At 43.9% G+C, this 25,387-nt stretch overlaps 2 protein-coding genes across 3 annotated transcripts in view; both read left to right on the top strand.

The window, feature by feature from the left end:
* Positions 1–11,710, top strand: part of sh2b3 (SH2B adaptor protein 3) — an 85,239-nt gene extending 73,529 nt beyond the window's left edge. Inside the window, exons 6-9 of the mRNA XM_063193648.1 lie at positions 2,428–2,519; positions 4,142–4,356; positions 7,962–8,133; positions 9,726–11,710. Of these exons, the coding sequence (XP_063049718.1) occupies positions 2,428–2,519; positions 4,142–4,356; positions 7,962–8,133; positions 9,726–10,198 (952 nt within the window). The 3' untranslated portion in view covers positions 10,199–11,710. The remainder of the gene's footprint in view (positions 1–2,427; positions 2,520–4,141; positions 4,357–7,961; positions 8,134–9,725) is intronic.
* A 3,328-nt stretch (positions 11,711–15,038) lies between these two features.
* Positions 15,039–25,387, top strand: part of gak (cyclin G associated kinase) — a 50,366-nt gene continuing 40,017 nt past the window's right edge. The window contains exons 1-6 of one of the 2 annotated variants that reach the window (XM_063195066.1): positions 15,039–15,459; positions 19,595–19,656; positions 20,289–20,348; positions 20,676–20,790; positions 23,948–24,090; positions 24,762–24,887. In XM_063195066.1, coding sequence (XP_063051136.1) covers positions 15,318–15,459; positions 19,595–19,656; positions 20,289–20,348; positions 20,676–20,790; positions 23,948–24,090; positions 24,762–24,887 — 648 coding nt within the window. In that variant the 5' untranslated portion in view covers positions 15,039–15,317. The remainder of the gene's footprint in view (positions 15,460–19,594; positions 19,657–20,288; positions 20,349–20,675; positions 20,791–23,947; positions 24,091–24,761; positions 24,888–25,387) is intronic. The other variant, XM_063195065.1, reaches the window with a different exon arrangement.

The following is a 25,387-nucleotide window of genomic DNA, read 5'->3' on the forward strand; positions in this document are numbered from 1 at the left end:
TTCTTTTTTATCACTTTCTACCTCCTCCTCTATCTCAGACTTTCTTTCTCTGCTATCCTTCAGCCCCTCTTGCATCTTGCCTGTAATTTGGGGTTTTACGTGTTTGTATATGTGTGTGGGTGTGTGTTTGTGTGGGTGTGTATGTGTGTGTGTGTGTGTGTGTGTGTGTGTGTGTGTGCGAGCGTGTGTGTGTTTTTGTGTGTGTGTGTGTGTGTGTGTGTGTGCGAGCGCCTGTGTGTGTTTGTGTTTGTGTGTGTGTGTGTGTGTGTGTGTGTGTGTGTGTGTGTGTTTTTGTGTGTGTGTGTGTGTTAATGTGTGTGTGTGCGTGTGTGTGTGTAGGATGGCGTTGGTGCATAGGATCATAGGTATCAAATACAATAACATTTGGTGTGTCCAAGAACTACAAGAGCCACTTCCTGTCCGGGCCCGAGGCCTTTGTTAGAGTCCCCTCCCCACCCGCTTCCTCTTGGCCAGCGCTTCTCAACCTTTTTTGAACAAACGTCCCCCGTGACCTCACCGTAAAGCCTGCCACCGGCACTCTTCGTGTTCAAAAAATAAAATAGACTTGTGCCACCCGGTTTGCAACTGAGCGACCCCATCTCAGCTGTCTCCTTCTCAACGCCCCCTGAGGGCTTCCTAATACCCCCTGGGGGGGGGCTCTAGAGCCCCTGTTGAGAAACTCTATTCCTAGACCTTGCCACGGACCCATTTCTTTCTTTCTCTCTCCCCTTTCTCTCTTTCTGTCTCTCTCTCTCCGTCCCTCTCTTTGTCTGTTGCTCTCTTTTACTGGTAACTTATCTTTCTCAAGGGCTCCACTCTTTGTCTTTTCACTGCCTCCTTCCATTCCTGCTCTTCCTTGCCCCCCCCCCCCTCTCTCTTTCTATGTCTCACTCTAGCTCTCTCTCTATTGCTCTGTCCATCTCTATCTCTGTCACTTTCTTCCTATGCTCCCCAATAATGGCAAAGTGCAGTAACTACGCCAACCTTGAAACTTTTTTTGGACAAAATAAATAGTCACTGCAATTTGCCTTTGCAAGGCAGTATGGGTATTAGCATCTCTCTCTCTCTCTCTCTCTCTCTCTCTCTCTCTCGCTCTCTCTCTCTTTGTTTTTATCTCTCCGTCTCTCCAAACACTTCTCACTCTCTCTTAGGATAAGCAGGAGTTTCCATATGTCTTAGGTATTTCAAGGTCAGGTTCCCTCATTTATGTGGGACAGTGAAGATACTGTGAATTCCAAGACTGTGGCATCAGGCAGTGAAAGACAGGCATATGACTTCGCGTTATCTGCATAACAGCTATGCAACGAGCTGCGTGACAGGATTATCTGGCTCAGGGAAGTGGTGCACATGTTAAAAAGAAGGGGCCCAAGGAGTGAGCCTTGAGGCACCCCTGTTGAGATCTGACTAGATCAGGATTAGAGCCTACATGACATGCATCACATGATGGTTAACGAAATGACGCTAGCATAATCAAAGCAGGTTTCATTTGGATTAATAATTATTATTATTAATTAATTAATTATTAATAATATTATTATTATAGGCATTGCAAATACCTTGTCTGCCTGTCTGTTTGTCTGTCTCTCTGTTTGGGTGTCTGCCTGCAGTGTTTTTGGTCGCCTGAGCATGGCACCAAATGCACAGCATCATATGCATCAGGCGTTGTCAACGGCGCCAGGTTGCCATATCTGATTGCTCTTGTTAAGGGCAGATTATAGTTCAGCAACAGCGCCCGTTGGTTCTGGTCGCTAACTACTGTTGATGTTATAGATCTGCGCATGAGGTCTCATGTCGTTAGCCACATTTGGCTACATAGCTACAAGGCTACAGTACAGTAGTCAGACTGCAGGCATTGTGCCGCGAGTGCTAAACTGGTTTATTGTTTGTTTGTTACTTACTAATTCAGTCATTGTAGCTTCATTTATTTACTCACACTAGAAAGAAAGCGTTCGTATTTCACAGAATGTTGACAGTTTGGGTCTCGTAAACTACCGGAGAACTATGCCGCCACAAGAACAGGGCAGTAGCGAGACGACCAATCACAGCGCCGTTTTCTCTGCGACCTTCGCACGTGTTTGACATGTAGTCAGGATTTTCTTGAGGCGCGCGACAACGGTTGCAGAGCCTCTGCGCGGGGGGTGTGGTCGCGCACAGACGGTTGCACAGGCTCTGCAACCGTCAGCGCCAATAAGTATAAATTGGCCTTTAGTCTTTTGTATCACCTGAGTTGGAACTATATGACCCTCATTATGGGCTGATGACTGTCACCATCACTGCTTCTTTCATGTAATGTTCTTTTATATGTGACATCAGGTGTAATCAAGTTTATTTTTGTGTGTGTGTGTGTGTGTGTGTGTGTGTGTGTGTGTGTGTGTGTGTGTGTGTGTGTGTGTGTGTGTGTGTGTGTGTGTGTGTGTGTGTGCGTAGGTCTGACAGTGTGGATTTGCAGCTGCTATCGTCGTCTCTGGGAGACACCAGCACAGCAATCAGGAGAGAGAGCTCTGAGTCTACCAGCCAGGGTGGGTATGACTGTACTGCTGTACCAAACAAGAACACAGTAATCGCATATCTGGACGAAATTGAGTTTAGATCGGAAATGGTCTTTAAAATACCTCCTTTGTCTTGTGTAAAAAAAAAACCTGTAGTCCAATATTGTCCGGTTTCAGAGAAAAATCATGTTGAAAGTGCAAAAATTACAAAAAAGGAAGTTACTGTGGTGTTTTGGTTTTAAGAGGTTACATCTTACAAGCCAAAAATGCAGGAAGTCACGTGTAGTTACTGCACTTTCCATTGAAGCAGTGGTTTGGGAGTAGACAGTAATACTAGCCAAGAACGCAGTAACTCCATTTGTGTGGTGAAAAGACATGAATGTTGTTTTTCGGGGTTTTTTTGTGTGTGCATAGATGTATACCCTAAAAAATGTACATGAAAGTGTCACCACCACTTTACCGACAATACAGTTGTCCGTCCAGAAGGGAAACTTTTTTCTCAGTTTACCAGGAATCAGAGTTACTGCGTTCTTGTTTTGTACGGCAGTATAGCACTTGTATGCATACGCGCAGCACACACACACACACAGACCATGAGACAAAGACCAAAGACCAAATCAAGATTTTCACAGACCCAACTAGACCCTCTGACTGGGCAAACAAACCATACAATAGGAGTATTGACTCTGGACATGCCAGCCAATTGACTTTGGGCCTGGGGCTACTTGGGAATAGTATAGTAATAACAAAACCTGAAGTGTTAAGTGTTCTCCAAAACAATAGTGTTATAACATTATGTGGGTAGTCAAGGAAGCTTAAAGCAACACTGACTATTTTTTTAGGCTCAACATAATGCTGCTGAGATGGTTTCAGTCATTCATCCAACCATGTACGGCAGAACTTCAGAATTAATTTGGTGCAGTCAAGATTTTTTTTTTCAAAATCCTACTGAACAAATAAGAAATTATCTTTATGTTTCCACTATGAGAAAATATGCAAAAATCTTCCAGGAATCCATGGCTGAAGAGATTTTCATACCTCAGGGGGACCTTCCTGGTAAAATAAAGGTCAAATGAGTAAAATAGAACAATCAAAAATATACCATTAGCACCTGTGTTGCGTTTCCTCTAGTCTAACACTTCCTCTAATAGTTTAACTTCAAACAGGCACTCCTTTCTTCTGTCCGCCTTCTGTTTTTGCCATTTTATATTTTGTCTTAGTTCCATATTTACATTGTTTTATCTTCGTTATAATCTGTAAAGCACATTGGGTTGCCTTATTGTGTATTACAGTTTTTTTCCATTGCTAGCAAGCTTTTGGCCAAACCTCAGCGACATTTGCAAAACTCTTAATACAGTTAGCACACCAAGGGCTTTCCATTGCCATACAGTTGACACATTGCATGCCTTTTTCACACAATTAGCAGTCAATGAATGCATTTCTTTGTGTATATTTAACAGTGTGTGCTTTTGAGAAGAAAATGAACTGTTTGGCCAATTGTGCTTGGTAGGTGGTAATCTGTGTTAAGAGTTTAGAAAAAGTATCCAAAGTATGTGTAAGCGCTTGTTAGCAATTGACAAAAATTGTAAATGGGGTATATATCCCGGTGAATAAACCTGACTTGGCTTGACACGGCTTCACTTGACTTACAGGCTCCCCTTCCTTCTCGCCGCCGGAGCGCGTGTACCACAAGACGCATCACTTCCTGTCCTCGTACCCCTGGTTCCACGGGCCCATCTCGCGGGTCAAGGCGGCCCACCTGGTGCAGGGCCAGGGCCTGGAGGGCCACGGTGTCTTCCTGGTGCGGCAGAGTGAGACGCGGCGCGGGGACTACGTCCTCACATTCAACTACCAGGGCAAGGCAAAGGTATGTACTCTACTGTACGACTGAGGCGATTGATGCGCAGGCCCTGCCGTGGCCAAACGGTGGGGCACTCCTCTGCCATGCGGCTGACCCGGCCCTTTGACGGCCCTTCCCCGGCCGTTCCCCGTCTCTCTCTCTCCCCGCTTCCTGTCGCCACCTTCACTGTCCTATCATAAGTCAAAAAGACCTCCCAAAAAAAGGGAAAAAAAAGACATGATCGATGAGGTGGAGACAATTCATAAGGAGTTTCTTCCTGGATCCATATGATGTAAGGCTCTAAAGTGCAATCTTATGGCAGCCATGCCATGCCCTATGGACTAGGAGAATGAATGGAGCTCTCACTCACACATTTCTTGAAAGTGAACTGGTGTGAAATGAAAAATACCATTCCAATTTCCATGAATGATGGACTTCATTTTGGATTGCTTCATATAGTATCAAGCTTTTGGTGGGAGAGCAGATTACATCTGTACCATGTAGATCTTTCTCACAATCTATTTTTCCATTTGCTATTTGACAACAAGCTCACTGAAATGTGCCAGTTGTTTGGATCTTCCCAATTTGATTAGGAGGAGAGATGTAATATGGCTCCAGTTGGAGCATTCCAATCATTGAAAGACGTCCAAAAAATACGCTGAATAAATCTGACCAGATGAGACAACAGCGATCTCCCCACTGTGCCAGCATGGCTCTATATAACTCCAGCAAAATGGGCTGTCTTTTTCTGTGAGAAAGGACAAAAGGTTCTGCAACATCAGTATAGCCAGGCTATCGCCACTTTGTGCCTCAATTAAAAAAAACAAAACAAAACGTTTTTTGGGGCATTTTTGACCCTTAATTATGATAGCATAGTGAAGAGTTTGACAGGAAGTTAGTGGGCAGAGAGAGACGGGGAAGGGTCGGCAAAGGATCCAGGCCGGAATCGAACCCGGGTCGGCCGAGTAGCAGACGAGTGCCCTACCGTTAGCGCCACGGTAGGGCCAACTCAGTTTTATTTAACTCCAAAAACTACGGGTGTTATAGAGGACCATTGAGAAAAAACAGGAAGTTTGATGGTTCAGCCAATCAGCAAACAGAAGTGATGCCATGACGAGTCCGTTTCATGGTTCAGCAATTGCACACATGTTCAACAGCAGTGATTGGTTTACTCAAACTTGTACAAGCCTCAACATGGAACGAACAAATCCCAATGATGCAAGGTCAGAACGTTTCCCTGAGGCCTATAACAAGATGCTGGTTCAGGAGTAAACCAAGTTGAGTTGAGAGGTAAATCGTCTCATAGAAGAGCTTGGAGTCCTCATTTCTTAAGAAAACGAGGACTCCAGGCTCTTCTATTCCATGATTTACCTTGTAACTTAACCTGGTTTACTCCTGAACCAGCGTCTTATTATAGGCCCCTGAAGTGAACTGAGACCAGCTGTTGCATCAGGTTAGCAACAATGTGCATTCAACCCCACATTGCTACAGACAGGGGGCCCGTCCCTTCACCGAAATTGAAAACAAACTAAGCCGCTCGGTTGAAGACCATCAACATGGTGTAATGTACAGTACTGTATGTGATCAAATGCACTGCTGCGGGGGGAGAGTCCCTTTGTGCACCTAAATAACCCCTTCTCACACAACCTTATTGTCATGAATTATGTCATTGTCATGTCTGAAGTTCTGAATCTGTTACCCAATAGTCTTGGTAGTGTCATATCAACGTTTTTCTGATGTAGTTGAGTCTTTTCAGCATGGAGTGAATAGGCCATCAATGATTCCATCTGCACTAAGATGTTACCTTAGTGTGCTGTAAGGTGCCCTGGCTAAGAACGTCAGCAAAGTGGTGATCAAATGGAATGAAATGGCTCCCTTGGGGACTCTCCCTAATGTGTGCCTAATAAAATGAATGGATAAGGGCATCCGCCAGGTGTAATGTAATATCTTGCAATGGACCTGCACCGGCTGTAAATGTTGGTTTGTGTCAAGCTTGAATCCTGAAGGAACTGCGTTTTTGGGTAATAGTAATGACATGAACTCAAATAAATGACGCATGACGACGTATGAGCGATTTCTACATTCTCATCTGGTCGAGCAAAATGCTGTGGTTTCAGGCCGTCGCCCTATACCTACACCTACACTGTAGTGTACACTGTGACTTGTGTGTGCGTCACGCTTCCCTGTCTGGAGGAAGCTTCAAGGAGGAAAGCGCTGCCGGGACCTACTCGGGATGCGTGTTTCACATAGTTGAATCCTGCCATGTTTATAGAACTCATTTCCTGTCGTACCTCTCTTCTGAGAAATGTCCCCCGTAACCTTTCCTTTCACCTACTTTCCACTCTCCTGGCTCTCTGTAGCTCTCTCTCTCTCTCTCTCTCTCTCTCTCTCTCTCTCTCTCTCTCTCTCTCTCTCTGTTTTGATCACTCTCTTTCGTTCTCTTTCACACACTTTCTTCTTTACGCACACTTTTTCTTTTGATCTGCATCCCTTTTTCTTCTTTTCTCATCTTTGTTTCTCTTCCTCGTTTATTGCCATTGTCTCCCTCTTATCTCTTCCCCCTTCACAAGTTTTCCCTCTCCTCTCCTCTCCTCTCCTCTCCTCTCCTCTCCTCTCCTCTCCTCTCCTCTCCTCTCCTCTCCTCTCATCATCTCTCCTCTCCTCTCCTCTCCTCATGACCTCTCCACAGCACCAACTTACGTACATACTGTATGTAGGTAAAATAGTGGGACCAGTTTTCTCTTTTTTTCCTCCTTGTCTATCCATTGCTCTTCTAATCCAGGTATCCTGTTCCATTCCATCCTGTGTTTTTCCTTTACCTCTTTTCCCTTTCTCATTCTTCATCTCTCCATTTCTCCCTCAGAGCACCTGTGTCTGTCACGGAGACAGCCTGAGAAGGGCCAGTGCTCTAACCAGAGACGGTTTAAATGCATAGAATAGAGAATCCTAACCCTCTGTGCCTATGTTCTGTTTGTACTTCTCTCCTCTCCTCTTGCTCTTGATCTCTCCATTCCCCCACGCTTACCTCTGCTCTGCACTCCTCTCCTCTCCTTCTCCTCCTCCTCAACATCATCATCCTCATCTCTCTCTCTCTCTCTGTCTGTCTCTCTCTCTCTCTGGCTCTGTCTCTGTCTCTGTCTCTCTATCTCTGTCTGTCAGTCTCTCTCTCTCTCTCTACATCATCTGGGCCTTTCGCCAGTGCTCTACCTTCTCCTCTTCTTCTCTTCTCTCTTCTCTCATTCTAGTTCCATTTACTCTCTCACTTTTCTCTCTTTCTCTCTCCCCACTGTTGTGTTTTTAGTTGACAGAGTGGCCAGTGCTTTTCTACTCTTCTTCCGTCCATCTGTCTTACTTCCACGTTTTCACAGTCAGGTCTCGCGCACATCCAATTTCTTTTAGCTGGATGCAGGGTCAAAATGTTAAGTTCATGTACAGTAAGGAAGAGCTACACAGTCTGAGGAAAGGCCGTGATGGCCCGAAACGTCACAGAGATAAAAATCAATTAAAAGGGAGCCCTTCGGTGTACTGTTTCCCATCTTTTTTCTCCTCCCACTCAACATCTCTCTCTCTCTCTCTCTCTCTCTCTGTCTCTCTCACTCTCTCTCTGTCTCTGTCTCTGCTTCTCTCCTCAGCATCTGCGGCTGTCGTTGACGGAGTGGGGCCAGTGTCGCGTGCAGCACCTGCGCTTCCCCACGGTGATGGACATGCTCAGCCACTTCCGCCTCTACCCCATCCCCCTGGAGTGCGGAGCAGCCTGCGACGTCACGCTCTCCAGCTATGTAGTAGCCAGCTCCACCACCGCAGGTACACACACACACACACACACACACACACACACACACACACACACACACACACACACACACACACACACACACACACACACACACACAGACACACACACACCTGTGTTCTCTTTTGTGCCGTGTGACCTATTCACTTATTTTTTGTGGATAGTTGGTTCATTGCTGTACCTTACTCGAGATACAGCATTTCTCAACTTCTGTTTGAAACAAATAACTGTCCTTTTGTTTTGTTGTTAAATACAGCGTCTCAGTGACATTGAATCTGCTGTGTTGTATGCTACCTATGAAAATTATAGCTGACCAGTCACCTGAAACGTAGTGACAATGGCTGAAAATTTGACAGTGATCGAGTCCACTGACCTGAATATAAGAGGACGCTGTATGTTCGGTTCTAAAGTGAAGCAACGGCCGGGGGTGGGGGTCTAGACACGGAAACCGGAAGAAAATCGTCAGTTTCCATACATCTCTATGGGACACTTGAGACAATTGCTACGTTTACATGCGACATTCAATTCAGAATGAACTTACTTTAATTCTGAGTAAAGCTTAATTCCGCTTTGAAAACGTCATGTAAACACTTCACAATTCGTAAATAAATGAAAGAGCAAAGTAAACTCGATGGAATTATTTAATTCTGAATTATTAATTTGGAGTTAAAAACGTCATGTAAACATAGTCAATGGATCTCCTTTCAAATTGTTGCTGAGTCTACTCTGTTTCATGAAAACATTTATATTTAGGTCAGTGGTCGAGGCAGAATGAAGTGGATAGGACTGACCTCAGTTCACGTTCTTGTCATGTCATCTCCTCTATGTATTTCCAGTGAAGGAAGCAGTACAACTGTAGAATACTCACACCTAGATAGTCACTAAGGCCGTGTAGAAGATTTACTGTGTCAGCAGTGGTTTGGTTTCTAGTCACTTACCTGGTAAAACAAATGCAGATAAGATGGCCTCTTTCTCAGAAGGGGAATGGGAAGCGTGCATTCTGTGTTTTTCGGAAGAGGCCTGATTGTGTGCGTGTCTGTGTGTGTCTGTCTGTCTGTCTGTGTGTGTGTGTGTGTGTGTGTGTGTGTGTGTGTGTGTCTCTGTCTGTCTGTCTATCTCTCTCTCTCTCTCTCTCTCTCTCTCTCTCTCTCTCTCTCTCTCTCTCTCTCTCTCTCTCTCTCTCTCTCTCTCTCTCTCTCAGTCTTTCTCTCTCTTTCTCTCTCTCTCTGTTCTTTGGTAGAGGAGTGTATGTGACTGCCTGTGTGTGTTTGTTTGTGTGTGCAATGCATACACAATTTTACATGCAACATTTGTTGCACATTTGTTAGGTCCTTACTAAAGTTATATTGGTAATACAGTAAATCCCTAATTGTGCATGAGCGAATAAATGCCTAACAAATGTTTGAATTTGCTTAGTAGATGCCTTAAAAGTTACTTATATAGGATTCAGGCATTAACATTGTATGTATTAGTGCTAATAGATGTAACATTAAAATGTTTAAACATACCGTTTAATGTATGTGTGTGTGTGCATGTCCTAATTAAAATACTGCATACTGCATGTCCTAATAGTTAATATTCTGCATGTGTGTTTCCCTAACAGGCCAGAACTCCCCAGCCGTGCTCGTGCCTTTCTCCCTGCACCGCTGGAGCTCGGAGCCCAGCCTGGCGCTCTGCACCCCCCCTGGACGCTCCTGCCTCTCCCCCTCCGTCAACCCCTTCTCCCCTGGCCCCTCCCTGGGCCTGTCCCCCTCTGGCTCCCCCCCTACCCACCACAGCTACAGCCCCCAGCATCAGCACCACCAGCAGCAGCAGCAGCATCACCACCACCACCACCACCACCAGTCCCAGTCTCCACCGCCGGTGCCTCCACAGAGAGCCCCCGCCCTGCCGGACCGGGACCGGCCCGCGCCGCCCCCCTTACGCCGGAGCGAGTCGGTAGGGCGGCGGCCCATGCTGCAGAGGCACCCCAACCCGCTGCCCCCCCTCCTGGGACAGAGGGACTCGGACTACGAACTGGAGCCCCCCAGCAGGGGACACAAGAGGGCTATCGACAATCAGTACATGTTTCTCTGACAAGAGGGCCAGACGGATAGACAGCGTAGCACAGAGCATATAGCACAGCCACAGAGAGGGCATCATGCGCAAACAAGCATGTACGTTAAGTACATTGCATCTCCTTTAGGGGGAGAGCGGAGGAGAGTCGAGGGCAGTGACAGTGTCAGGATGTGGTGGCGAGACGGCAAGAGTCAGACGTTCGACCCCATGCCCTTAAACAGGATGTTTCTGGTGAGGCATCGACACGTATAGCACTTGCAGTGCGCTCCCAGACAAGAGAAGGGGTAGGGGGACGGGTGTAAGAAGAGGAAACCTGGCTGACAGCACAAGAGAGAAGTGCTCTTCCTCACTGCCAGGGGGCAGCACTGAGCTGTGGCAGCCTAGACGATGAGACTCCAGCAGCCACACAACACAGACAGCGACACGGCTACCTACGCTGTGGCTCAGTGGTAGACAGACACACACACCATGGGTGTGCACAGTTGCATGTGAGTGTGTGCGTGTGTGTGTGTGTATGTGTGAAGGTATGTTGCTGTGTGTACATACATGTGTGTGTGTATGTGTACAGCAATGTATGTCGTGTTTGAGACAGCGATTGCCAAACTCAACTCGTGATTTTTTAACCTCCGTCTCTCGTTGACTCTGGCATCTCCACCATGAATGTATTTTTTCTTAAAAAACAAAAAACTAGTGCAGTCGATTTTGCTACAGCTGTTACTTGACTGCAAACAAAACCTGCGAGAGATGTGCTTCGCACTCTTGAGGATGTAGAACAGGGGTGGGCAACCTTTGTCAGTGGAGGGGCCACTTCAAATTTTACAAAGTCCTATGAACACAATGCAGAATTTACCCCCGCACTTAAGGCCTATATAGAAGGCGGCCACCTTTACAACAGACGCCCCCTTCACTAGGTCTCCTGAAAATATAACTTTGTATTGCAAATGTATTCTCTAACATTTCTTTACAAAATGTGTCATATTTCACATGAAATCGCATAAAATTAAAATGATGACGGGGGCCGGATAAGCGGATAAACGGCTCTCGAGAGGCATAGGTTACCCACCCCTGATGTAGAAAAAAAGAAAAGAAAAAAAAAAAGAATGAGGCCAAAGAGGACAAACCCCATACAGTAGTCCTCATCAGCATTCCAAATACTCTCTCTCTCTCACACACACACACACACACACACACACACACACACACACACACACACACACACACACACACACACACACACACACACACATACACACACACGCAAAGCAAAAAACCACAAGGGCATGATGTACTTTTTTTTAGGTGTAACTGAAGGTTTGCTTGCCAAAGCAACGTCACTGCAGTTGGTCTGTTTGTATTGTTCTGTACTCTTAGCCTATTACTATTGCCAATTTGTTTTTGTTTTTTTGACTGAAGATAAATCAGACAGGACAGCTCAGAGCAATAAGTATTACAAACCATGACAGCATATCAGTATGCTGCCGTGCAAAACAAGAACGCAGTAACTCAAAATGGTCGAAAAAAAAAAATATTTCGGAATTTACGTGTATTTGTCTTGTGTCAAAAAATGGTGGTTCAACACCGTCCCGTTCTAGAGTAAAATCATTTTGAAAGTGCAAAAATGACCCCAAAAAAGTTACTGCGGTGTTGTTGAGTTACTGCTGCACTTTCCAATGGGAATTGGTTTGGGAGTAGACAGTAATACTAGCCAAGAGCGCAGTAACTCCATATTGTGGCAGTAATACCAGCCAAGAACGCACCAGACCCTACGTGTTCTCACCAACACCCATACATCAATACATGTTTAATACATGGTTGTATTTACTGCAATACTGCAAAATACGCAAAATACACCCCATATGCTCCATCATTCACCCCAGAACATCAACGCACAATCCATACACATATCATTCAATTCAGTGTAACGATACACACCCCATATCTGTCATCATTCACACCAATACAACAATACACAACCCATAAACTCCTTTATTCACGTGACCCACTTCATATCAACACATGATATTATCGTTCACGTCAAATCAATGCAGGGCCCATATATGCTATTATTTGCACCATTGTCAAGCTTCTGGAGAGACTAAATCAGTCTGCAATGAACAATCTTTAATTCACCCATTACTTTTTTTAACATACAGTACGTATATGTGATCCGGGCAACTGACAGCTTTGGCCAGGCCCAGGACAAAGTCATCTGACAGGGCTCCCCCTTTGATACGTATACATCATACAGTACATACATCATTTACGTGGTTTACGTGTTAGCATATTCAACAAATGCTGTTTCATTTCATTGCTCTTCATTTCAAAGGTTGAAATACAGTAGGCTCCATACTGATTGAAGTCTCTATATTAGGTAGCATTTTCAGAAATCCTCACGCCATAGTTCATGTAAGCTACTGTTGGTTGTTGGTTGTTTTGGTTTACGATTTAAACGTTAGTTAAAACCTTCACCTTTTTTTTTTTAATAGCCTAACCAAAATTGTTGCTTCAGTGTTCAAGCACTAGTTCTATTCTATCCTCGTATTAACAGTAAATGTCTGTCTGTTGCTCAACACTAACATAGCTGAGAATTTTTTAAAACAAATTATATAAACTAAATCCAGGAAATCAGGGGCAGGGGCAACTTGGTCTCTGCTTTTTCTGTCTGTGTTTCATGGAAATGTTTCTGCTTGCGCATATCAACATGTTTTGAATCATTAGTTCACAAAGACCAAGATTGATTGGTGCCTTAAAGAAGTACATTGGTGTGTTGACGAGTCTTAATATTGCCACAAGCTCCTGCAATCAAAAGCACTTAAGTGGCATGCCTCCTCCCCCTCTCCAATCTCTTGCTGTCAAGAGAGCGTGTGTCTTGTGTACAGGAAAGGAAAAAAATAAAACGCAACGGTAGACTTTTTATCTGTCAGAATATTTAAATGACTCTTTGCCACTCCTATTAGCTTTAATCTGAGTTTTGCTCATGCTACTATTATTTTATTTCACTGTTCATTTTATTTTATTGTGTGGGGAAGTATCTTGGAACTTTTCACCATCGTTACACCAGCATAGCACTGCCTTACGTGTAAAAGCACATCTATAACAGAGAACAGAGAGAGGCCTCCTTTCTAATCTGTTTAGACCACATACACCCCTTTTTTAAAGACCCCTCATATCTACAGATGAGCTGTTTTCAGCCCACCCCCCCCCCATCTATTTTTGCATTAGCATCTGTTTGCAGCTGTTATTATAGACATAGAAATGCAAACTGTACTTACTGCATTACTACTACCTCGATGTTGTTGGTAAATATGCCAAAGTGCTCAGTGCCAGTGAACCCATACATTATGGTGGGCAGCAGGTCAAAGCAGCACCCATCACATGAGTATTTAAGTAAAAGTTTTATTTTATTTTATTATTATTTTCTTTCTGACACAAAGGGTCCATTGCAATGTAAAGAAAACCTGCTGCACTTCTAAAATGGCATTTAACCCTCTCATAGGCTCGTATTTTACAAGCAGCGGAACCATCCCAGCCACATACTTGCAACAATAAACCCAGGATGTCTTTTTCTTCTGTCAAAACAAAACAATTGTTTTCTTTTATTGTCCTCAAAGAAAATCAATCGATCACATATTGGTGTTTTATCATTATTATTATTATTATTGTTGTTGTGATGAAATTTGTACAGAGAACCATTAAGTCACTCCCACAACCGCCTTACTGACGGAATGATCAGGAAAAAGTTTCACTTCAGTATTAATTGCTGTGGCTTCTTTAGAGCTTCCTATCAACTCTGCTCTGATCTCCCCTTTGCCCAGTCTCAAAGGCAGTCTCTGTGAAAAGGTCAAACACCATGAATGTAATATCCTTCTCTATACTGTTAATTCTAGAAAGAAAGACCACTGTAAAATCCCTCAATCTCTCTTTGTCCTGCTCATTCTCTTACTCGCTTATTTAACCAGCAAACACATCCTCCTTTTAAAAAGCCTATTTTAGTATGGTAATCTGACTTTTACATGTAGTTCTATGCATTTAAATTATACCAACTGTATATTTGTGCTTCTTTTTTCTATGACTTTTTAAAAAAATAAATGTTAACTGCCAAAAAAATGTGATGTGTTGTTTGGGTGTGTGTAATAATCTGTCCTAGTATAGTACAACACTGACCTCGTGTGGGTGAGAATGTAACACTAATGACTTCTTAGAACTTCATCGATCTGATAGCATGCATTACACCATTTGGTAGATTTGTATTTAAGAGTTTCTTTTTAAAGCATTTAATGTGTGGGGGTGTTCTTGTTCTTACCTCTACTGGACAGAACAGTTTGAGAGGAGGCAGAAAGGTAATGGTAGAGAGAGAGACAGGGGAGATTTGCCGGAATCAAACCTGGGTCATGGGAACATGATGGGGTGCATGGAGTTTAATTTTAAGAATGTTATCTTTTTAAGTTGGTTCTTTTTACATCCTACAACACCAACATACATGTTATTATTGTTATAGGGTTTTAAGGCTGTCTAAACCCAGAACTCCCATATACCCTGGTCTGGGAGCATATTAGTTACAGAAATATTTGTCTGAGATTGGTGTTGTGGTTTTTGAACATTTTTTTTAATTCTATGGAGTTGGATACTTGGCTGTTTGACCTTTCAAGTGCTCCAATGTGTTATGAAACTCTTCATGTTGTGCACTGAAGTCAAAGAATGGCTCATCCACTTGCTTTTGGTGAAAGGCAATAATTATTTCTGCAAGTCTTTTTAAATTGACTCAAATTAAACAGTACAGTCAGGTAAACGTCCAATATTCAGAATGATAAAACGGGGAATATGACAGCCAGGGTAGTTACATTAAAAAACAAACATAGATGTAAAAAAACCTGCTGCACTCAACTGGAAGTAACCAACTTGTATGACATCAGAGCTACGTCAGCACCTTACGGAAATACATTGAAAACACACTCGTCCTAAACCAACAGGAAGAGAATGATTATCTAAAATCAGGAGCGTATAGATTCACCCAGTTCTTCCTTGGTCATCTTAGAGGACTGTGGTTTTTAAAATTCCGAAATCACATTTAGTCAACACTGTTTTAGTAGCTAGGTTTGGATAGCACAAGGTGCTCGACGGAGGGACGCCGGACAAAATGTCCCTCTTCCAGTCCGCAATTGATTTCCTCGCTGGGCCCGGTTCGGCAGGAGCTGCCAGCCGGGACCAGAATGACTTTGTTGGACAGATTGTGGAGCTTGGTGACATGAAGCTAAGAATTAAGCGAGTAATCGCTGAAGGTAAACGTGCGCTTTGTGTAACTTTCAGTTTTTTACATTGCATCAGTCACCTAGCCATCAGGTTAGCGATCCACTGCTAAAGGCTAAAAGCTAGCAAGTTCCATTCGTTGAACGTGTCAGTTAGCAGTGTCATCTAATCTAGCAAGTAAGCTATGCAACTTTTGGCTCTTCGATTGAAAGCCGATCTTGTAAACTGACACTGTAGATACACACTCGCACTGTCGGGTGAATAAAGAGTCGTAAGATATTTTGTTTTTTTATGCTGTCAATTTACCTGTTCAACCACAAGTTCAGCATTATTGGTCAACTTAATTGCTAACAACCTTGGCTAGTGACGCTAACCTGAGATATATTCTAGTAAGGGGAGATAGGACAGGGACATAGAAATTAACGGTGAAGATTCGTAACGCAAATATGGCGTCTACCCGCACATCTCCCGCCTTTCTGGTAACAAGAGCCAATGTGCCTGCTGAGCTGCGTTGACAGTGATCCAATCATCTGGCTGCATCGGCGCACGCGAAATGTTGCGCATGCTCAGTTGTAAAAAGCCGTTGCTCGTGCCATGAAACTACTGCGCCTGCGGTCTGTCAAAAAAAAAGTGAGATAAGTGGCTTTAAAAGCTTAATTTTGACTCGTATGACACAACCAAGTAGTCTAGATTGATCAGTTTTTCACGGTCGTTTCAACCATATGGTTTCCACAACCACTGGGTTCCCCTCCGTCCTATACTCAGTTTCCCCATTCATTTTTCCCATTGACTCTCAGATCTGGTCTACTTAATCGCGAAATAGCACCCCGGAGGCGTCACCAAGATGGCCGCCATATGTCCCCTCTCATTCTAGAATCTCTCTGCGCTAACCTAAGTGATGTTTATGCATCCACTGACCAGTCAGGTGTGTGTTTTCCTGGCTGGTCTAGGTAACTTAATCGTTAACATTATTTTGGCACACCAAAATCACCTAGACTATTTTGTTTTTATTTATTTTTATTTTGGAGGGGTACCTAAATGAGTGCTTTAGGCTACCTGTCGGTCAAGTGCTCATGACTTATTCCTCCCCTTTTTAATCGTCTTTATCTCGTACATTTATTTAATAGTATCACACACGCAAGTCAGCAAATATTTTGCCTCTAGTTCTATAAGTTAACACTTCCACATTGTAATCTAACACCACCTTGACGAAACATTACATAACAGGGTGAGATATCAAAACTCTTCACACAACTTCAAGTTGTTCCCCAGCCGGGTAGGCTATTTTGTGAGGTGGATTGATAGGCCTATGCAATTTTGTGTTTTGAATACATGATGCCCTTCCCTGAAACGCATAGTTCAAGAGAATTCCATGCAGCAGCTTTTGTAGGGAAAAGGAAATTGTTCACTTCCTTTACGCAAGGCAAGCAAAATGCATAGGGTTGCTGTGTGCATTTTAGCTAATTGAATAAGGGATGCACCGATACACATTTTTTTCAATTCCGACCCGATCCCAATACCTACATTTGGATATCTCTGCCGATACCGATACTGCTCCGATCCTATACCAAAACCATATATGCATGGGTTTCTTGCCAACTTGAGGTAGGCCCAAGTAGACTATTTGGTCAAAAAAGAAGTCAGAGGTACAGGAAACCAATTAATAAGTAAAACGTAACAAGTAAAAAAGTAACAATCTCATCCTGCAAACTAATATGCAAGTGTTATGATTTCAAATTGACATTACACCTGGCTCAATGTCAGTATCAGGAAAGTTCCAATACTTTGGGAAAATTGAGATCCAATCCGATCTCTGAATTATGTTGATATCTGAACCTGATACTGATACACTGATACCGATATCCCATCCCTAAATTGAATAGATCTGGTGAGGTCCATATTCATTTAGTTTTAGAATGCCCCCATAAAGCAAACTCGGAGATGTCCAAATGTTCCAGAGCAAATCTAGTTTGGCATGCAGTTCTTGTACACATGGTAGATGGCAGTGCAATTGAAGAGATGCTTTATGGCCTGTTGGCAGTGAAGTCACTTGACTGAATGAATTCAGACAGACCGAGTTCTGGTGAAGGGCTCTGTGGATGAATGGTGTCCCCCTGACTCAATGCTTCTTTGGTGTAGCCCTCTGCTCCCTTTCAACATGTCTAGAAGTTGTTATTCATCAGATAGAGAGTCCATTTTCAGCTGCGAAACGTGAAACTTTAAAGGCCTTTTCATTCCAGGACACCGGGCCACAAGCGGGGCCACTTGCCATTGATTTACTAGTTTCTATGGTGACCAAGACACACAAGCCATCTGACTGGAGAATTTTTGTTTGGCTTATTTTTAGACTGTGTGTGTGTGAGAGAGAGGGAGAGAGAGAGGGAGAGAGAGAGAGAGAGAGAGAGAGAGAGAGAGAGAGAGAGAGAGAGAGAGAGAGAGAGAGAGAGAGAGAGAGAGAGAGAGAGAGAGAGAGAGAGAGAGAGAGAGAGAGAGAGAGAGAGAGAGAGAGAGAGAGAGAGAGAGAGAGAGAGAGAGAGAGAGAGAGAGAGAGGCTGTGTAGTGTCTTTCGGAACTGTTCGGAAACGGGTTCCAGTTCCTAAACTGCAGGTGCTATTCAGCTTTTCAAAGTCTGCTGCTAGAACTCTACACAGCCCACAGCCTATTGTTTGAACAGTGTCTGGCTTTGTTTGCTAAGCAGAGCACATAACAACCTGCGTGCCGTCTTGTCTTTTGTGCTCTGGTATGTGTCTTTAGGCTCTGTTCTGTTTTGTTTTTTTCAGGGAGTTGTCCATGCAAACGTGAACCCCAATCTACTCAAAGTCTTACTTGATTGCCTTGCAACGGCAGTGAACTTAAACTGTTTTTACATAGGTTAAAACGTGTTGTGGATGTGTGCGCACCCTACCCAAAACTACACTGGTTAAAAAAATGCACACAAAATGACACAGGAGCACTCTAGTCGAAATCACACATGTTGTTTGCAAAAGACTCAGGGCCAAAAACAGGTCAGATTATGCTTCAAAGGCAAATTTTCTCCATTGCAGCACCTGTGTATCTGATCTGAATGAGCTTGTGTGAACTTTCCCAGCGATTCATCACACACTGAATGACAGAGACGTATAGAGGTCCACTAAACGAAGAAGCTGTGTGATCTGAATGTAGGATCAGAAATATTTTGTAGGCAAAGTTTTCGTCCCCATGCCTTTTCTGTCTCTGGGGAATCCCCATCCTCTCTCTCTTATCTTCACCCACCTTAAACCTGTTTGCATACCTGCCTAGAGCACCAAGGAGTTGGCTTCTTTGACAGCTGTACAGATCAGTTTAATTATTGATGTGTTCAAAATGTTGGAAGGAGCGTGAAACACGACCCATAGTGGTTTCATACAGGTGTAGATCATTTGTAATGATAACTAGAAATGCACTCAGAGAGTGTTTGCTGTAGAGAGCTGTTTGATAGAACATTTGACCATGTTACACACTATTTTTTTCAAGTCTTTCTGCCTTGTTTTTGGGGGGTTATAAACTGGAAGGCCAAAATTCGTCCTATCCCGCAATGGTGAAGAATCTTTAAAAATTATCCTGGATCACAACCAACATGTAATTGCTTGTTCCTTTTGTCATTTCCAACAACTGCACAAAATTTCATCAAAATGCGTTGTTAACTTTTCTAGGAATCCTGCTAACAAATTGACAGACAGACAGAGTGCCAGACAGACAGAGAAACAAACCAACGCAACCGAAAACGTGGCCTCCTTGGCGGAGGTAAAAAAAAAAAAAACATAACCTCCTTGGTGGAGCTAATAAAAGGATAATTTCTTCTAGATGGTTATGGTTTGGTTGTCAGTGTAACACACAGCAGTTTGGGTTGCTTTGACTGCCTGCTTGACCATCTTAGCTGTTTTACCAAAGGGTATAAACATGAATCCAATGAAATTGTGTTGACCCATTTACAAGATGCCATTTGCGCTGCTGAGATTAATATCATCATCAACTCACCTAGAGGGGACAGTTTATTGAAGAAAAAACATGTGCCATGTGATGTAGGCCTAATTGTCTACTGTCTAAATAAGGCTTGACCCTGAGAATCTGAAAATCATTGCAGATTGTTGATGCAAGTTGACAATTGACACGGATATCCTCGATGCTTCTTGTTTTGTTCTTTTCTAGGGGGGTTTGCGTTCGTCTATGAGGCACAGGACCTAGGCAGCAGCAAAGACTATGCTCTGAAGGTACTGACTTTTAAATACTATATTTATCTCTATCTCTAACTTCTACACCACAAATAGATGTATCCGAGTGTCAGCACCCATTTCTGGCCATGTTAATCCTGTTTACCGCAACTCACAGAGTATGTTTTGTTGCACATTTTTCTACCCCCAACTCACAGAATACGTTTCTGCACAATTGCCTTTTTTATTTTTTTCTGTAGTCTTTATTTTTTCCCTCCCGGACTATTACCTGTGTTATATGTGTCTTGAAATGTTCATGTCCATGTGGGCATTAACTTATGTGTAGGCCTATTTATGTAAGCTACTTGACGCCTTAATTTTCCTCCGGAGATCAATAAAGTTACTCTACTCTACTACTACATGCCGTTTTACCAGTGTTTACCAACGACCTTACTTTTAATTCATTCATCCATATGTCATGAATGTACTTAGTCACCATTGCTCATCAGAGAGTAGGCCTCTGTACGTAGGCTTTATGCAAATACGACGCCATATGTAAAATTGTGACGTCTGACTTGATGATGTGCTGGTATTCTAGTAGTAAAAACCCTGATGCCATTTGCTTCTATCTGACCATTATTTTAATGAACAGAGTACGATTCATGACTCATTTCTGCTAATTGTCTTTTTAGCGGCTGCTGTCCAATGAGGAAGAGAAAAACAAGGAAATCATCCAAGAAGTCTGCTTCATGGTAGAGTGAAACATTTTGAACTTGTGTGATGCAGACAGTGAATATGAAATTATACATTATATTGTTTTGATTGCTCCATATTCTTGTTCTATTCTTATTGTGTCATTGTGTTATACTTTTTTAGTATTTATATGCATATGACAAAGAAAACTCAACACAGTCCTTGTAATGTACTTGAGCTAAGCTAACGCTGCAGTGTGTCCCCTGTCTCTCTCTCTCTCTCTCTCTCTCTCTCTCTCTCTCTCTCTCTCTCTCTCTCTCTCTCTCTCTCTCTCTCCCCCTCTCCCTCTCTCTCTCCCCCTCTCCCTCTCTCTCTCCCTCCTTCAGAAAAAGCTGTCTGGTCACCCCAACGTGGTGCAGTTCTCCTCGGCCGCCTCCATAGGGAAAGAGGAGTCGGACACGGGCCAAGCCGAGTTCCTCATCCTCACAGAGCTCTGCAAAGGTACAGTACCCCTGCATACCTTCCTGCCCGACCCACTTCCTATGCTTACTCTTTACATTACTCTGTCTGTCACATTCCTTAGATCAAATGTAACACAGTATGTACAGTGCCCTCCATAATTATTGGCACCCCTGGTTGAGATGTGTTTTTTAGCTTCCAATTATTTTATTTTTTTTCTAAATAATATGGGACCTTAATGGAAAAAAAGAGAAAAATTCAACCTTCAATACAAGTGCATTTATTCAGTGGGGAAAAAATCCCACATAAAGAAATAATTATTTGACATCAAATAATGTGTGTCACAATTATTAGCACCCCTGGTGTTAATATTTTGTACAACCCCCTTTTGCCAACAAAACAGCACCTAATCTTCTCCTATAATGTTTCACAAGATGGGAAAAGACAGAAAGAGGGATCTTCAGCCATTCCTCTTTGCAGAATCTCTCTAAATCATCCAGAGACCTGGGTCCTCTCCTCTGTACTCTCCTCTTCAGCTCACCCCACAGGTTCTCAATGGGGTTGAGGTCAGGGGACTGAGATGGCCATGGGAGGAGCTTGATTTTGTGTCTGGTGAACCATTTCTGTGTAGATTTGGCCATATGTTTAGGGTCATTGTCTTGCTGAAAGACCCAGTGACGACCCAGCTTCAGCTTTCGGGCAGAGGGCAACAGATTTTGATTTAAAATGTCCTGGTATTTCAAAGCATTCATGATGCCATGCACCCTAACAAGGTTCCCAGGGCCTTTGGAAGCGAAACAGCCCCACAGCATCACTGACCCACCCCCATACTTCACAGTGGGTATGAGGTGCTTTTCAGCATGCGCATCTTTCGTGGTACGCCAGACCCACTTAGAGTGTTTGTTGCCAAAAAGCTCAATCTTGGTCTCATCTGACCAAAGCACACGGTCCCAGTTGAAGCCCCAATACCGCTTGGCGAACTCCAGACGCTTGCGTTTATGATTGTGAGTGAGGAAAGGTTTTCTCCGTGCATGCCTCCCAAACAGCTTGTTGGCGTGTAGACAGCGCCTGATGGTTGATTTGGAGACTTTGTGACCCCAGGATGCTACCATTTGTTGTAATTCTGTAACAGTGAGCTTTGGAGATCTTTTGATTTCTCTTACCATCCTCCTCACTGTGCGTGGTGGCAAAATAAACTTGGGTCCTCGTCCAGGCTTGTTTACCACTGTTCCAGTTGTTTTGAACTTCTTAATTATTCCTCTCACAGTGGCTATGGGCAGCTGCAGTTGAGTGGCAATCTTCTTGTAGCCTCTGCCTGACCTGTGAAGGTCGACGCACATCTGCCTCACTTGTATGCTGTGTTCCTTTGTCTTTCCCATGTTTAAGAGTGGATAAGAGAAATGGCCTCGGTGTCACGTCATATTTATACCCCAGGGAAACAGGAAGTGATGAATTACTAATTAAATGTTCCTACATACTCTGGTAAACTTTGTAAACTACTGTAGAAATGACAGAAATGCTTCAATTATATTTATTTCCTGGGAATTGTTAAGGGTGCCAATAATTGTGGAACAGGTGATTTAATGAAAAATAATTATTTTTTAGTCAGGGATTTTTTTATTTTCTTACAATTCATTTGAGTTGAAGGCTACATTTTCCTACAATTTTCAGTGTGACAGTATTCTTCTGCAATAAACACTGAATTTATTTTAAGGCTTTTAACACATCTCAACCAGGGGTGCCAATAATTATGGAGGGCACTGTAACAACATTGAGGTACAGTGTACAGTATGTAACAACATGGAGGTACAGTGTTGGCTTAAGGTTAGGGTTGGGTATGTCAGTGTAAATACATATGATGCATGTTGATACATTGGAAAGATACCTTGTAATAAGGTGTTACCATCTGTTGTCTCCCCCGTCTTGTTACTAGAACCGTCACTGTAAGATACACTGTTTTGTAAAGCCTAAAACACTCGCAGAAATGAGTACAGTCATCGTTTGCTCTGCTGGCTCACTTTCTGTTTTTATGTGAGATATTTAGGTTTTTGGCGTCTTTTGAGGGTGTCTCAGGCTTAAATGGCTTAAGCTGGATGTGCAAGAAAGCAACGCTGAATTGAAGGATTTTTTTGTCAGCTTTTGCCAGACACTATTCACATCCTTTTTTTCCAAACCACACCTCCCTAAGAATGTGACATTTCTCGCTCATACAAACTGTGTTAAGTAAAGCAGTACCATAGAGAGAGAGACATTTCTCGCTCGTGAATCGCGTGTTTCTAAAACGGTGCTGGCGTACAATGCAGAGTAGGCAACTCGTAAGCATTCCCGCCCTGGAGTCAGCAGGCCCTCTCTCGCACACACTTCCGGCCCTTGAAAGTCTGCTTCCTCTGTCTCAATCACCCCCCCACCACCACCACCACCACCACTCTTCCTCTCTTTCTCCTTTCCTCTCTTCACCTCCTCTCTGCTCTACCCTCTCTCTGACATCTATCACTCCTTTTCTTCCCTGTCTGCCTGCCTGCCTCTCTCCTCTCCTCCTTCCATCCCTTCCTCCTCTCTACCCCACACTGCCCCCCCCACACGTCTTTCTTCCCTGCCTCTCTCCATCTCTTTCCTTCTCTTCCTACCTACCTCTTTTTCTCTCCCCACATCTTGAAATCCTGCCGTTCTTTCCCTCTCTCTCTCCCTCCTTGACTCCATGACTCCCTCTCTCCTCCTCTTTACCTTGCCGCCTCCACATTTCCCTCTCTCCTTAACTGTCTGGCCCATCTCTCTGTCGTCTTTCCACCTTACTCCCCCTTTCTTTCCCTACCTGCATCCCTCTCTCTCTCTCTGTCCCTCTGTACCTCCTGCTCTCCCTTCCTTCCTCCCCGTATTCCCCACCTCTCTTTCCTTTCCTCCATCACTCCTTGGCTCCTTTCCTTTTGCTTTTTCTACATCTTCACGTCCCCCTCACTTCATCCCTCTTCTGCATCCCTCCATCCCCCCCCCCCACACACCCACCTCCATCCTTCCCTCCTTTCCCCTTTCCTCCTCCCTTCTTTCTGGACCTACCCCTTTCATTCCCTCCCTGCGTCCCCTCACCTTCTCCTTCCCTCCCTACCTCCTCTACACTTCTTTCTTTCCTCCTTCTATGCCCTACCTCCCTCCATTCTTCCCACTTTTCATCCTTCCCTCCTCTCTCCTCCTGTCTTTGCAGGTCAGCTGGTGGACTTCATCAAGCGTGTGGAGCAGAAGGGCTCCATATCGTGTGACACGGTGCTGAAGATCTTCTACCAGTCCTGCCGCGCCGTGCAGCACATGCACAAGCAGAAGCCCCCCGTCATCCATCGCGACCTCAAGGTGACCGCAGCAGCAGCAGCAGCAGCAATCGCACACACCCCTCCACACATGCATACTGTTTTCAGGCCGACCAGAACCATGCCTGTGCCCGTGCCTGCACCAGTTGCGTTCAAAACTAGAGTTGCTTACCTGCGAACCACCCACGTTCATACCGGGCTCTGAACCTTTCCGCCACATGACTGTGTGTTACCCAGATTAACCTGCTGACGTTGTCGTCACGGTGCGCGGAGAAAAAGCGAGTACTTTTCGGGTTGGCTTCGCAAGCCAACTTTCCGGTTTGCAAACGCGTGAACACGCCAGCCGCCGGTTCGACATTAGGTGCGGGAAAAGGGCACCGGCACGGTTCTCTGTTGGCCCTGTTGGCGCCTGCAGTGGCTGCCTCTCTTGTTGGTACTCAAGAAAGTATAGCTAAAGAAAAGTGACTCATCAATGACGAGTTGCTTTTGCTCTGATTATCAATATAGCAATCACAACTCAGTCCTGAATTGTTGCAAATGTAGTTTCTCAGTGTTTCATTTCATGAATGGCCATTACTGCGAGTATACAGTATTTTTCTTTGGTCATTTCATCACAGCTTCCTCTTCTTGCTCTCTCTCTCTCTTGCTCTCTCTCTCTCTCTCTCTCTCTCTCTCTCTCTCTCTCTCTCTCTCTCTCTCTCTCTCTCTCTTCAGATTGAGAACCTGTTAATTAGTCAGCAGGGCACCGTTAAGCTATGTGACTTTGGCAGTGCCACCACCATAGCCCACTACCCCGACTACAGCTGGTCTGCCCAGAAAAGATCCATGGTGGAGGATGAGGTAGGTAACGTCATGACTAACACGACAGACACAACGTCAACCCATGTATGCGCCTTTGCTTTGTTTCAGTGTTATTTGTCCATATGTTTTTCTGTATCTTGTAATGTACTATATACACCAATTTCTGACAGAAGCCTAATGTTTGTAGGCAACTTTTTAATTAAATTGGTTTATGTTATCGGGCGGATGTTTCCTTGTTGCATTATATTGCATTGCATTGCATTACATTACAATTCGCTGATGCTTTTTTCCACTAAGTGACTTACTGTTACTTTACAGGTTATTATTAATGCTCATCTGTGATGCTTTGTAATACTTCAGTACAATACAGTGGTACAATTTCATGTCTATTTGGACTTAGATAAATGCGTCAGCGAATTATCAATCAAAGAGAAAAGAAAAGAAAAGGAAAGAAAGGAGAAGGACAAAGTGAAATAAAAGTCCTTGAGGGCGACCGGGAGAGAGTGATGAACCCGTGACGACCTTGGGGGAGACCAGAG

This window comes from Engraulis encrasicolus, chromosome 3, assembly GCF_034702125.1.
Source record: "Engraulis encrasicolus isolate BLACKSEA-1 chromosome 3, IST_EnEncr_1.0, whole genome shotgun sequence".
Classification (NCBI taxonomy): Eukaryota; Metazoa; Chordata; class Actinopteri; order Clupeiformes; family Engraulidae; genus Engraulis; species Engraulis encrasicolus.